We start from the raw sequence: 13988 nt of genomic DNA, 5'->3' as shown, positions 1-13988 counted from the left end.
TAATTAAATAAATTAAATTCCCCAAGTAGAGTCTATTTTACCTGTGACAATATTTGGTGAATGATCTCTCCGTGTCCCTGTCTTGACCTATGAGTCTTTTGTTATGGGTAGGGGAATGAGAAGGAAGCTTTGGTGGACACCTCCCCATCCAGCCAAAAGCAAAGTACTGAACTTCTATTCCAGCCAGGAGCTGAAAAACAATGAATTTATAATATTTTGTTTCCTAGTTTACAGTATCTGTTTTTGAGTGACTTTTAAGTTTCTCTGTTGGAGCTAATAGCTTTTGAACCACTGTCACAGTTCAGACCATTTTCTTATGTGCAGAGCATTCAAAATTAAATTTCCCTAGGGTCTAAGAGGTTATATTGTTAGATAAAGAGAGCCAGCAGATGACAAAGTAATTTGTCAGTTCTTAGTAGATACTTAAACTGTAGGTAAGTTAACCTGCAGCAAACAGATCTATATGAAAGTACTGCTCTTGGCATTTGTTGCATGCTGTGTTTTGATATGTTCCTTAGCATATATTAGACAGGAAAAGACATACTTTAAGGGCAAACCCACAAAATATGTAGGTAAGCTTGTTTGCTCTTTATAGATGTGACAAGATTAAGTCAAATTCTGCCTATTTTGACATTAGAGACTATGCTGGAATTTCACAGAATATAAATGAAGTAGGATTTAATTCTTTTGGACTGGAGGTTGGAGAAGTATGTTACATCCAATAACTCTGAAGATAACAGATGAGTTTTTGTCTCAATGTAATTCTTGTCTTTTACATTCTCTTGTTTTTGCTTGTAGGTAAGATTGTGCCAAAACCCAAAGCTTCAACTCAAAAACAGCCCACCTTATATACTTGACATTCTACCTGACACTTACCAACATTTGCGACTTATACTGAGCAAGTATGATGACAACCAGAAACTCGCACAACTCAGTGAAAATGAGTACTTTAAAATCTACATTGACAGTCTTATGAAAAAATCAAAACGGGCCATAAGACTCTTTAAAGAAGGGAAGGAAAGAATGTATGAGGAGCAGTCACAGGACAGGTAAGTGAAATACTTAAATGTGAAGTAGACTGTCTGGTCTGTCTGCATTCTTAACACTGTTGTCTGCAGCCATTGTTTTGACATTTTTAATTATTCAAAGAGCAGAAATATTTATTGCTTGGATTCATTGACCCTGCAGGTCAATCAGTAATTTGCTGGGTTTGTTTCACTGTATGCTCTTATCTGTCATTTTGTGACCTTTAAAACCAAGTGCATTTCCTTCATAAAACATTCATTTCATTGTAATTACTTATTCACAGGGCTTACAGTATGTAGTTTTTCCTGTGGTAGAGAGAGTGACTGTTAACTTGGATTGAGCTTGACCTCCCTCCCTACCCTGGTTTCTTAAACTTTGGGAACCATGATGAATATTGACTTAGGGTTTTCACAAGTGATGGAATGAAGCAAAACAATGTTCACATTTTTCAGGTATTACATGATGTTATGGTAAAGTAATGATAATGTTAGTTTCATTCTGAGAAACCTTTTTAGAAGCCTAATGGATTCTTGATTTGCAGTGGTTCAGTTTTTAGTAAAAGGAATTAACGTCCACTTTATCTGCACTCTTGGTGGTAACTGAAGAGGTTTTTAATATTTGATTTGATTACCTAATATTTTAAAAAATAATATTTCAGGAAATTCTGTGCAAGAGCTGCAGTCTTGTTTTGAGAAGAGGGGGATACAATATTGTTGTGGCCATTAGTCTTTTTGCCTTGTGTGGTATAACTTTAGATGTATTCCAGTGAAAGAGATGATGCTCTTTCTGAAGTCTCCTCCTTTTACAGGAGATAGTGGGGAATGAGAAGTCAAGTGAATGGAGGATTGAATTCCTGCAGTTCTTTCTGTCTGCACCTGAGCGTGGAGGCAGGCATGGTTGCAGTATAGTTCTGCAGCTGGTGAAATTGTCAGTAGAAGCAGTGAAATGTCTACATTCTTGTAAATGTCACTGCTGTTATGTTTGAATTATACATATGTTCCTTCCAGATCTTTGGCAATGATTATAGCTATTCAGTCTACTGTGGCAGTCTTTTGGGCTTGGTAGGGTGTCTGAAGTTTGCTTGACATCTAAGGAGTTTTTTCTTAAAGAACATAAAGACTGTCCCGTTATGAATATACTTTGGCAAAAACTCTCAAGAGTAGCAAAATGTACTGTTTAAGCTGTTTTAGTGATGAGTAAAGATTTTGATGAATGAATGTTTTTTGTGTTTGAATTTGCAAGTGTGTAAAGCAGTGTTTTCACTGTTGATGCATTCTTACCAGAGCCCCTGAAAGAGTTGATCAACACTGAGCCTATGGCTGCCTATTTTAAGCCTCCCATTTGGTGTAAGTAGTTGCAAAGGAAATTCAAACTTGTTATGGTAAGGGAAATCTGACAGAAGTGGTTGAATTATATAAGCAGATTTTATTTTGACTTACCTGTGTTGTATGAAATCCTAATCTAATTACAGGTTTCCTTAAAGTTAGCAGAAATTAAAGGCAGTTTCCGTGTCACTTTTTCAAAACACTTGCTGTAAGCTCTGTACAGTCATTCAGGCAGTATCTTCATAACTGTATCTAGTTGCTAGAGTTGCCATTTTCCAGTTACCCATTTCATTTCCTGCATTAGGGTAACAGTGGTGATAGAAGGATATCTTCTGTGAAGTACAGAGTTTTTGAAGAAGGTGTAGTTAGCATATTTGCTGTGTGTTTGTTTGGGCCGTTCTTATGAGATGGTTGGAGAGGAGGGATTTTAAAACAAATCATACTAAGGAAGTGCACTGAATCACAGTAACTATTTCAGGCTTTTAAAATTAGTGTTTCAGAAGGTGACAGCTATCTTATTTTGCCTAACTGATGGAGTTCAGAGCTTGAGGAAAGGAGTGTACTAGAAATGTTTTTCTTGTGTTCAAATTGTTAGTTGTGTTTTCTATAGAAATTGCATGCTGACTGTCAGACTGCTTAAACAAAAAAATTGTAAGCATTAGTTCATTAGCTCATGACCCATGTAATTCCAAGTAAAAGTCTATATCTTTATGATTTCAGTGCATCCTCTTTCATGTATTGATGATGCTTAATCTGTATCTCTGTCCTAGTTTTAAGTTGAATGAAGGTACAGTTGTTTGCTGAGCCATATGACTAAGTATTTGAGCACTGCAAAGCAGTGCTTCAGCATACTTGATCATGCTAATTCTTGGTAGCTTAGCAAAAGAAGTTGTTAATGTGTTTAGCTTCTTTGCTTCCCCATATGCCTGCATTAACCTTATTTGTTAGTATTCTAATGTAATTGTAGGAGTGATCATTTAAAGATGATATTTTTGAAGATGCTTCTAAAATGACTGTCAAATTGAAGAAGTCAGTTTGTAGTAGAAATATTGGGAAATAGTCAATTTTAAAAAAAGGCAAGGCAGATGTTAGCGCCTGAACAGTTTCTGTGGTTTTCAGTCTTACTCTGTATTGGTTTCTGGATAAAAGGGCATCATGGAAAAGAGAAATGCTTCATTCTTCATAAATTTGATTGGTATAATTTTAGCCTATTAGCATTATTGACTAATCTTCGCTTCTGTACTGATGGTACATTTAGGAACCGGTGCCAATATACATCTGATTTTATTTGTGTGATGACACCAAAATTATTCTATTGTGAATAATCTATCATAAATTTTAGTTTTCAAAGATCCTGTGAATGAATTTTAGTTTTCAAAGATCCTGTGGATGAAACGAGGTAGAGAAGCAGCACTAATGCAGTGTAAGCTTTTGTTTTAGCCATTTGTACATAATCTGACTGGCACAGCATCTTGTTTCCATAGCAAATGCATATGATAGCCATTGAAGAGTAGTTGGTGCTGTCATTCTGTAGTCCGTTGGATGAGTCTTGCCAAGAAGGGAAAATAGGGTTTGCAAGTTCGTTTCTTGTCCTTAACTGCATCTATTTTCTGGGTATGGTGTCTTCTACAAAATTAGGTCCTTTCAGTTTTCTTGTTGAATGAAGTAAGAGATAATGTCCAGTAAGTTTTGTAAACTGTACTGGATATAGGCTGCACAAAGTTTTTCCATGAATGAGGGAATTTTAAGATCTTTTTGTCACAAATTTTACTTTTTAAAAGGTTATTAACACAAGCTTATTAGAATTACTGGTTCAGGCTCATCTACTCTTAAAATGCTTTCTGTGTCTTAGAAGGTTTTGGGGTTGTCTTTTCTCTTTTTTGTTCCTTTTCTTTGTGCCCTTTGTTGGGAAGTAAACTAAAGCTGGAAAGCATAGTTTCTGTGAAGTCCAAACTTCCTTTCCTCTCGCTGCATTCCAGAATTATGCATTCAGAAAATATAAAAACTTTGTAGAATGGCAGTTTTTGAGACAAATGTGTTAGCCAGGTGTAGAAATCAAGAACATAAGTTATAATAATAAGACTATAGGAAGAATAAAATGGCAGTGGAGATATTACATTTGGATTCATTCAAGGTGTTGGACATAGTCTTCAGTTCTTACTAATGGAGACAAGTGGGAGGTTTCCTGTGATTTCCTGTAAATCATATCCTTAGAAGAATATGTCTTGAAATGGAACTTATTCTCTGACTTAATATTGCTTGCCTTCTGCTATAGGCCCTTTATATGAGGAGAGGCAGAAAAGTATAAAACCAGTGTGTATACTTACTTTTAATAATCTCTTAAAATGCTCCTTGGTTCAGCCAGAGTTAGTTGGCTGTTTGTTTTAAAGGGGTATTCCAGAAGTGGAAGATGAAAGGTGGATATTTCCTAAGTAGTGGATGGTATGGATGAAGATATCAAGAGAAGACTTGTGGTGGTTTTATGGTCAGTGTAGAAAGGTGTGCATGCAGGAAATGTCAGAGTCGAAGAAGTCCTTCAAGGTGATCACAAAACCACTTCTGTTTCTGTCTAGAAAGTCTTACTAAATTCACTTGTGCATCTGGCCATTTGGTGTCTTGATTCAAATGATGTGTTTCGATATTGTACAGCTTGTTTGAATGTTGGCACAGAATTCTTATATTCTCTTAAGTCTTCTAAGGAGGTCTTGTACCTGCAATTCAAACAACAGATCAAGTTCTCCTTTTTTACTGTTCATGTTGATTAGTGGGTTTATAGAGTATTCCATTTCTCTTCCTTAAGTCTGTATTGACAACTGAGATCAGTCATGGTTCTTGGATCAGCACCTTGAACTGGCACATTAAAGTACATAACATTCTTTCTGCTGCAGAAATTTCTTGTCCGTTCCTCCTTATCCTCAAAGTACAGACTTGATGAGAGGGTAAAATAGTATCAGGATGGGTGTCAGGTGTGCCAGCTGTAATGCAGCAACCCTTTGTGTACTTCTGTCCTGTAGTAAGTGTGAGGTAACTTACCCTGCTTCCTTGAATTATTTCCTCTGTATCACAACCTTGCTGTTTTATTTATAGGAATTTAGGAAGTTTATAACTTAGCTAGCCTCACAACTTGTTTGTGTCTCCAGGCAGAGGAGGTTTTGTTGATTGTGGGAAGGATCAGGAAGAGTAAAGTTTTAATTCAGGATGATTTTGTTTGGAGAAGTTAAGATTGTTTTGGCTGACTTTTTTTTGTTTGACAAATAGAATGTACAGATTCAGAAAAGGATGTTAATAACCTTTTTCATACAGCCAGTTTTGGCTTTGGGTTGACATCACAGAGATAACTTGGTAATTGTTGAATAAAAGGTATGGGCTCCTTGGTATCCTGTGATTTGTTCCATTTTCCAGGCATATTATGTAGTTTTTGGTCTCTAGTAAATTCTGAGCTAAGATACACATACCATCAGTCTGTTGCTTAACTTGATATGTAAACCCCTAAACTTAAACTGTCTCAACACACTTTAGAGACATAATATATTGTCTATTTTACTCTAATCTTGCTGAAGCTGAAACTAGTGTTTGTTTTTTCCCCTCTTGTATTTATTTACCTCTATTTTTAGATGACTCCTTCACTAGATTTTTAGCAAAAGAAGCTGCCTTGCTCTCCTTGAAAGTCTTCTGGAGTATTGCTCCTGTGCTGTCCCTAGAAAAAGGAGGGCACTTTTCTCTTTCAATGTATAACATAAATAAGGTAATCGGGAATGGAACTTGGCTACAATAAATAGCCTCTAATAAAGAGGCTTCTTCTAAGGAAAAATGAGTGCATGACTGATTAGATGGGGCTGCATGGGAGGAGGAAATGCAATGAAATTTTTTTTAAGTTTTTTGTTATGGTGAGAATTTCCACCCTCTTCTCGCCTCCTGTTCTTTAGATGTGATGTAAAACCAGATGTGAACCAAACAGCTTTAATAAACCCTCTGGTGTACCTGACCCACATGAGTAGTTGAGCTTCAGTGCAGATCTGGTGGACCACAAGGCATTTGCTATTTTTGGTTATAGTTTAAATTAAAAAAGGAATGTTACGCAAACAGGCTTTTCAGACAAAGAGACTCTTGTTGCAGAGGGCAGGTGAGAACGCGTGGAGGTTACAAATGGTAGAGCAGTATTATGACAGCTTGTTCTCAACATAAATGCAAACAGGCTGTGTGACTGCAGTTGTTGTAAGGCAGTATTTAAATTGTAGATTTTTTTTTATCATCTTCACTGCTTGGGGGTGGGTATTGTCAAATGAGAACAAAGGAAGTATTAGTACCAGAGTTACTTAGAGGCAACTATTTATTCAGATTGCAGAGGAAGACAGGGATTTTAAAACCACAAAAGATGCTAATGAAAAAATAATGGCTTGTAAATTCTTATAATTGATTTAGATCCTTGATTCATATCTAGTTGTGTAGAGGAGAGAGATGTGCATTGTCTTTTACTTTTTGCTCATATAAAATCAAACAGCATTTTGTATGTTAGTGCAAGGTCTCTTTCAAGCATCATCTTACAAGTAATGTGGTGTTGACAGTGATGTCTGAGTAGAGTTCAGCTGTTTGTAAGGGGATATATACACAGTCTGATATTTTCCTTGTTGTCTTTTGTATAATTATTTATGCCTGTGAAAGTGTGCATGATGCTGTTCCCAAATTTTAAGGTGCCATACTATTTATATGCGGTTTGAGCAGGTGTGAAAGCTCTCAAAAAGCGCAGTTAGGGGAGTCAGTCCTTCAGGCTCCCCATATTTTAGCTTCCTTTATGAAAAACCTAATGTCTAAACTGACACAGATTTCTATATGATTTCAGTTCATCTTTAGAGCATAATACGGGATGGCACAATGAACTGGGGGAAATAGGTGGTTTTCTGGACATACGGTGCTTTTGATAAGAGATCTCTGGGTGTACTCTGTTGCAGTGAGGATACCAGTACCCATTTCTGGTCTGCAACAGCTCTGTGTTTCACATCCCTTCCCCATACTTGCCTGCAGGGTCTGTATAGGGAACAGCTGTGCTTGTGGGGGTGGGCCATGGTCACCAACTATAAATAAAGTTGTGTTCTTAGGTGTGATAAAGCCCAAGTTAGCAACTTTGGGAACTTTTTGAAGAGCAGGCAGCACTGACTCGTGAATTTTGCATGTAGAAAGGAAGGCTCCTGTAGTGGACCTGAATGCATCTTTCATAATTCACTTTTCTATGCGCATTTGATTTTTAGAAAATTTGGTCTCTGCTTCTCTGTGTCAGAAGCATTCTATGTTCAGTGATAAGGTGTTTGTTTTAGGATGCCTTCAACACTAGCCTGCATGATGGAAGCTGCTTGCCATGCAAACAGGAACACAGAGAAAGTTTATAGAATAAAAGATCTGTTTTTATGAAATGTATGCCTAAACTTATAAGCACATCTAATTTTATTTTCAGGCTGTAAAAATAAATGGTTTCCTTTTCCTAATCTTCTGTGGCATTGTTTTCCATTAAAAATTAGAAACATGAAAGAATAAAAGTCTGCTTTTATTCTATAAAGGAATGAAAAAAACACTTGGGAGTAATCACTTTCAAGTGCTACACTTGCTGTTTAGTCAATAGAAGCTCTTTGAAAGTAAAGTAAAGCCAGTTTATAAAAACAAATGTGCTGTGGTGGTAATCCTTTTTTCCAAGGAATGCTTGATCAAAAAAACAGCCTAGAAGACATGCTTGCTGTGTATCAAACCAATAGTAAAGACAGTTTCACTAACCTGTAAAGAGTAAGAAATAACTTTGGTCTGAAAAAGTGGCAGTATATGTTTTGATTAACACAGCTGAAGTTTTAGTTCAAAACAAAAATGACAGAGTGGGATATTGATGGAAAAGCTGATGGATGGAACTACTCTATTCCATTTATTAAAATTCAGGATGCTAGGGAGTACTTTGATAATGTCATGGAATTTTAAAAATATGTTGTGATCATTTGACCTAAATTTTTTTTTCTTCCTATTCTGTCCTTTGCTTCGGTATTAACAAAGTTAATTTACTTGAATCCTACTAAAAATAACAGAGTTAATGTAATTATTTAGCAAGTCTTTTTATCAGTGGCTGCACGTTTGCACGCTTTCTCTTCAAGACTCTGCAGTAATACTGTGCATGCTCTAGACTGAGGCAAAGCTTTAATATTGTTAATTTATATTGGAGGAGCAAGGGTTTGTGGTTAAAAATGTAGGTTTGCTGTTGTCTGCACAGAACAGTTTTGCTGCTTGCAAGATGAATATATTGGCACGTTTCATTCTTTTATATTGAGCAATTCCAAATTATTTAAAATCATGTTCTTTTGAGAGCTAGTTTAGGAATATAATTTGCTTGATTTGAAAGAAAATGTGGTATTTACGTGAAAGACTGTGCAATGAATACAACTATTAAAAAAACCCAAATAAACAAGGTGAGTAATACATGGAAAGGACCAAGAGTAAACTCTTAAAAGAAGCACATCTTAACACATAGTATAAATGGAAAAAGAAGTCAGTAAGTAAATTATATGAGGGATAAAACTTCCTGAGCAAGCAACCAGGTGACTCTCATCAGTGTCTTGTTCGCAATGTAGATGACTGAAAACATATTTAATCTTTCTGGTTTGAGTGCAACCAAAGTATTCCGTATTGAAATGTTTTTATATTTGTCTCTAGCATATGATAAAACATTGAGTACTTTCTCCATCATTTGCTCAGATTTCATGTCAGAATTAAAGAGCTGTTCTTTCTCATAATGGAAGATTTTCCCCATAATCTGTTTCATTACCTAATTTTTAATGTTATGTGAAGTGAAATACATACTGAATAGTATATTGACTTTGTTCTTGCAGATACCTTGGCAGATCAGAAAATTGGTGAAGAAGTAATTGCTTGTTCATTTCAGTACTATTTGGTCATAATAATTATTGCTTCTTCTGGTGTGTCTGATGTAGAGATAGATTTAACTGTATTTCTTCCTACTATGATATAAGACAATAAACTAAAGGGGAAACATAGAAGTAGCAGATGCCTAGGAAACATTTCTGGGGTACATGATGAAAGACTGTAGTACATGGTAGCGTATGGATTGAGCTAAATTTAATTTCTGTATGGGTAAGCTTGTTGTGATCTCTCTGTAAGAGGACTTTCATTTATAATTCTTGAATGGTCAAGCAGTGGAGATGTAATTTTAGCCTCGTATCTGATGCCCTGTATATATCAGGACTCAACTGGGGACCTGGACAGCCCACCTGTTGAACTAGTCTTTCACTGTTACTAGCTAATTTTTGGCAAGCTGTGACTCTACAGAGGGAGAAGAATTTTGGGGAAAAATTATTAAATTCAATTTTTTTCTTCTACTTGATACCATTGTGGGAGAGTTCACAAAACACATTTTTTAATAAGATAAAACAGTGAAATTATATGGCTTTGAAATTTGAAGCAACAATAAAAAAGAAGGTGATTCCTATCTTCTGTAGCAAAAATGTGTGAAGATCACCTTATTTATTCCACGTTTCTTACTCAAAGTTATCACTAGTAATAGTTTGAGCCTTACTTTATTTTGTCTGTGATACTGAACAGATGTGTCTGTAGAAATAAAATCCACAACCATATCTCATTTTAAATATTAGCCCCAGTTTTGCATCTACCTTGCACAATGCAAATGTCTCCTGGTAGGGAGGAATACTGAGTAATAAGCTATGGAAGTCTTATCAGCTCCTGATTAGCATCTACTTTCGTCTCTTGAGCTCCAATCCAAAGTATTGCACTGTGTCTGTTTATGTTGATATAACCAAGAGTGGAGAATACCAAGACTCTTGCAGAAGTACTTGACATATTGCAGGATTGGATTAGACATGGGGTACTGATGGCAGAAAGAAAAAGATCCATGGGCTTGTTTATAAGTGAGTAAAATAAGGGTGTCTTGCAAATGCTGATTAATTATGTTTGGGGCCCAGTGTTCCACCTTTTTATTCTGGTATCTGTTGACTAACTTTCGTTCTTGGTTTAGGAAAGATACTCCCCAATTTAGTGTTCCCACAAACCTGAAAACCACACACTGCCACTCCCTCGCCTCCTCTTCCCCTCTCCCTCCGTGCTGCATTAGGTTGGGGAGGAGAATTGGAGGCACAAAAAGCAAAGATAGGAACAATGTACTGGAAGCAGCAATGTGGTAAGAAAATGAACGGTAGCAGTAACAATATTAATAACAAAAGTGTACAAAAGGAAGAGTGCGGAGCTCGACCTCACCGCAGCCATGTTCCCTCTGGCTCAGGAGCAGCATTCCCACCATTCTGACCAAAAGGCAATGACCTGAGATGGTATGGAACAACATTGGGGTCCTGGCCATGCCCCCGTCCTAGCTACTGCAAAAAATTAACCCTGCCCTGGCTGGAACCAGGGCGCACATTCAAAGAAGTGAAGCCTAGATACGTAGTGAAACTTACATACTTAGAAAATCTGTGATTGTTCCCTAGCTTGTGCAGAGGATTATTCTGTGACAAATTCTAGTCTTGATTACAGTAAGAATAAAGAAACATTTTAATCAGCTTAATTGTTTCTTTACTCTGTGCATGTGCTACCCCTCAGTAATGTTTTGAAGGCTTTTACTAACCTCTTTATTTGTCCTGAAAAAAACCCAAACACCTTCATTGGCTCTATATCAGAAATCCTGTTACTTTATAAGAGGTGATAAATTAGCTTGTTAGTTATCACTCTTAAAATAGGACATTTTGGGCAATACAGTATTGTTTAAGAAATGACTGTGTGAGAAAAAAATTGCCTCCCGTTACAAGTTAACGGGCATTAATGTGAAACAGACAAATGTATTAGCATCTGTTTTCTAATTGTTCCAATGGAAAATGGTCCTTAGCCAACAGACTATTTTGTGAACTCATCTCAGAGTTGATTCTGAGTCATGAATGTCTGTCATGGGAAGTATGAAATGCAGGGTCAGTAATAAAACGTCTTGTATCCAAGAACATTTGTTGAAGCAATGTCTAAATTTTTTTTAAAAGCAGTCATTAATTGGTGAGACCTTACAGGTGTATATCCTAGAGCAGGCCTTGAATTCTAACTGCTCTCTAGTGGGAGAGTGAAAAGACGAAGAGAAACACCTTCAGATGTTTTCATGCCAACATTTTGAGCACTGTATTGGGTTACAGAGAATTAGTCATTGTGTAACTTGTAAAAAATTAAATTACTGTGTTACCAGATTACTTTTAGGTTTAGTATCAAAATTCCTGAGCACTATTCTTGTTTTTAGAGAATGCTTAGTTTTGACAGAAGAAAAATAATGTCTTTGAAGTCAAAGTTAAAAGTTTCAGCAAATGTGATATGTAAGCCTTCCATCAGTACATTTAGGGTAGAGCTGTGTAAGTTGTATTTAATACTCTATAAATGTCATGCATGCTAAAGGAAGATATAATGCAACAAATAGAGCCTGAAAATATTTCTGTTTGTTCAGATATACAGCCTGTTGTGAAAATCCTGAAGTGGAGAACCTGTGTTCCAACTGTTGTGTGTCATTAAAAATGATGGCAGTCTCTGTTTAGAACATCTGCTTGCCTAATGTGCCAGCAATACAGGAGATGTCTATGTTATGTTAACTTAGCTTGTTTTTGTCTCTTCATTTCTAAGTATTTGGTTTAAAAATACTAGAAAAAAATGAATCTTTTTGTAGTGAAATATTCTAGCTTTCAGCTCTGAAACACTATAATAGGAAAAGCATATATTCAGTTACTAGGTCATCTCAATAACGCTGAGTTGGTCATAATGAATAGGCTGTCTGTATTTTTTGTTCAGTTTGAACACCTATACTTTAGTTAGGTTTTTTGCTGGTTGCCTGAGTCATAGTAGATCACTTACATTTAAGTATTACGCCATTTAATTCACTGTACAGCACTTCTAGGTTTTTCTAGAATTAAGAGTAATATTTACAGTTACATGCTTTTTTGCTGTAGTAGCAGAGTAATGGCAGGTGATAGGAGTGCTGATAAAGGCTTGTGTTTGTTCTAACTTCATAAGAATTTTTAATTCACTTCATAACTGCATCTCACTGACAGCTCATTCCCAGTGGCTAATGCTCCAGTGGTTTTACAGCTTAATGATATATATTCGGTGCTGAAATTGGGAAAATACAGAAAATGTGGCATGTATTGCCAATTTTTTTTGTCTTGCTTAAAAGGTCATATATCAGCAGTCTCCTCCAGTATTTTTTTTTTAATGGGCTTCTTTAATATAGAAGACTGGAAGACTGTATTGTACTATTTTTTACAGACCTCTTCATATCCTTTTTACTCCTTAATTCATAGCTGTAGCAAATACACAAAGATTCAAAGCAAAAAAAAAAAAAAAAGTATGTAGCATCCTGTTCATGTGTTTCCTTTTACTGTTAATCCCTATAATTAATGCCCTATGAGGAATGGGGCTCTAATCACTTACAGAGCACAGTAATGTAAGAAGAGAGTGCTCGTCTGGGGGGTGTTCAGCAGGATGGATCAGGGGTGACCCAGGCAGTACCCAGCTGTCCTCCAGCCTGTGCTTATGTGGGTTCATTAACTACACCCCTGTATGACTGACAGGCTTGTAATGATTGTCTGAAAGGAATCTTGCCTTACGGAGTTGTCTTAAGTGGCACTGAGAAAGATTTGCTTATTTTCTCCCATTTTTCCACTTCCATTGGGAGGAGGAAAAGAATGGGGGAGGGAGGCTGTTCTGCGGGGATCATGGATCCCAGCAGTCACTTTGAAATAATCTTTAATGAATCCCAATGCCAGGAAGAGACGTTTTTCAACACCACATAGCAGTTTTTTAGTGGCTAAAGAGGAATATGAATACAAAATACATTTCTGAAAGCACAAAAGGTTTTTTCAGAGTTTTCATTTGTTTATGCTGCATGAATTTAGTGTTATTAATGCTAAACTGTCATGGGCAACCTAAAAGTGTTTTAGAATCCTACAATATATCTTTAAAAGGACTTGGAGGGCAGACTTTTTTTTTGATTTTTTTTTTTTAAATTTTAATCAGTCCTTCATTAAATGATTTCTGAGAATGCAATTCGTTATTGAAGTGGATAACTGAAAGGACTTTTGACATACCTTCTCAAAACCTATAAGCCCAGTGCACCCAGCCTACTGGAAAGGGTAATAGCTAGGGAAATATTGGCAAAATAAACTAGCTTATGTTTACTCAGAGTAAACAAAGCAACAAAAAAGAGCAAGACCCGTCTCTTAGTATCTGTTTTAACATGATAAAAGTGTCTAGTGGCTAAATTCTTCGAACATAGTGGAACAGAAGGGTCCTATCTGTTAACACTGGTTCGAGGCACTTGTTGGGAAAAAGAGACACATACATGTACTGTTCCTTTGTTCATCTGCACTTTGTTTTCAGGTAATATTGTGCTGTGCAGAGTCTTTCCAAGTCAGTCTTTTCCTTGGGCAGTTATTTGTTCACACTTGTTTTAAGCCTATTAAGGAGTTCTGGTTGGCTTGTGCTTGATGTGCGTAAATAACCTGGGAGGGGGCAATGACAAATAAGCCTTAGAGTAAAATCAACTGACAGCTGTGAAGATGTTTAAGGTGTGTATGTTCATGGATATGCAATTTAAGATACCTGTCATACCCTTCT

At 36.4% G+C, this 13988-nt stretch overlaps 1 protein-coding gene across 2 annotated transcripts in view; it reads left to right on the top strand.

Moving 5' to 3' along the window:
- The window catches only part of CBLB (Cbl proto-oncogene B), a 132220-nt gene that overhangs the window by 10053 nt on the left and 108179 nt on the right, over positions 1–13988 (top strand). For both annotated transcript variants that reach the window (XM_069022118.1, XM_069022128.1), the window contains exon 3: positions 799–1049. In XM_069022118.1, coding sequence (XP_068878219.1) covers positions 799–1049 — 251 coding nt within the window. The remainder of the gene's footprint in view (positions 1–798; positions 1050–13988) is intronic.

The sequence above is a fragment of the Aphelocoma coerulescens genome, chromosome 1 (genome assembly GCF_041296385.1).
Source record: "Aphelocoma coerulescens isolate FSJ_1873_10779 chromosome 1, UR_Acoe_1.0, whole genome shotgun sequence".
In the NCBI taxonomy this organism is placed as follows: domain Eukaryota; kingdom Metazoa; phylum Chordata; class Aves; order Passeriformes; family Corvidae; genus Aphelocoma; species Aphelocoma coerulescens.
This window is presented reverse-complemented; position numbering and strand designations above follow the sequence as displayed.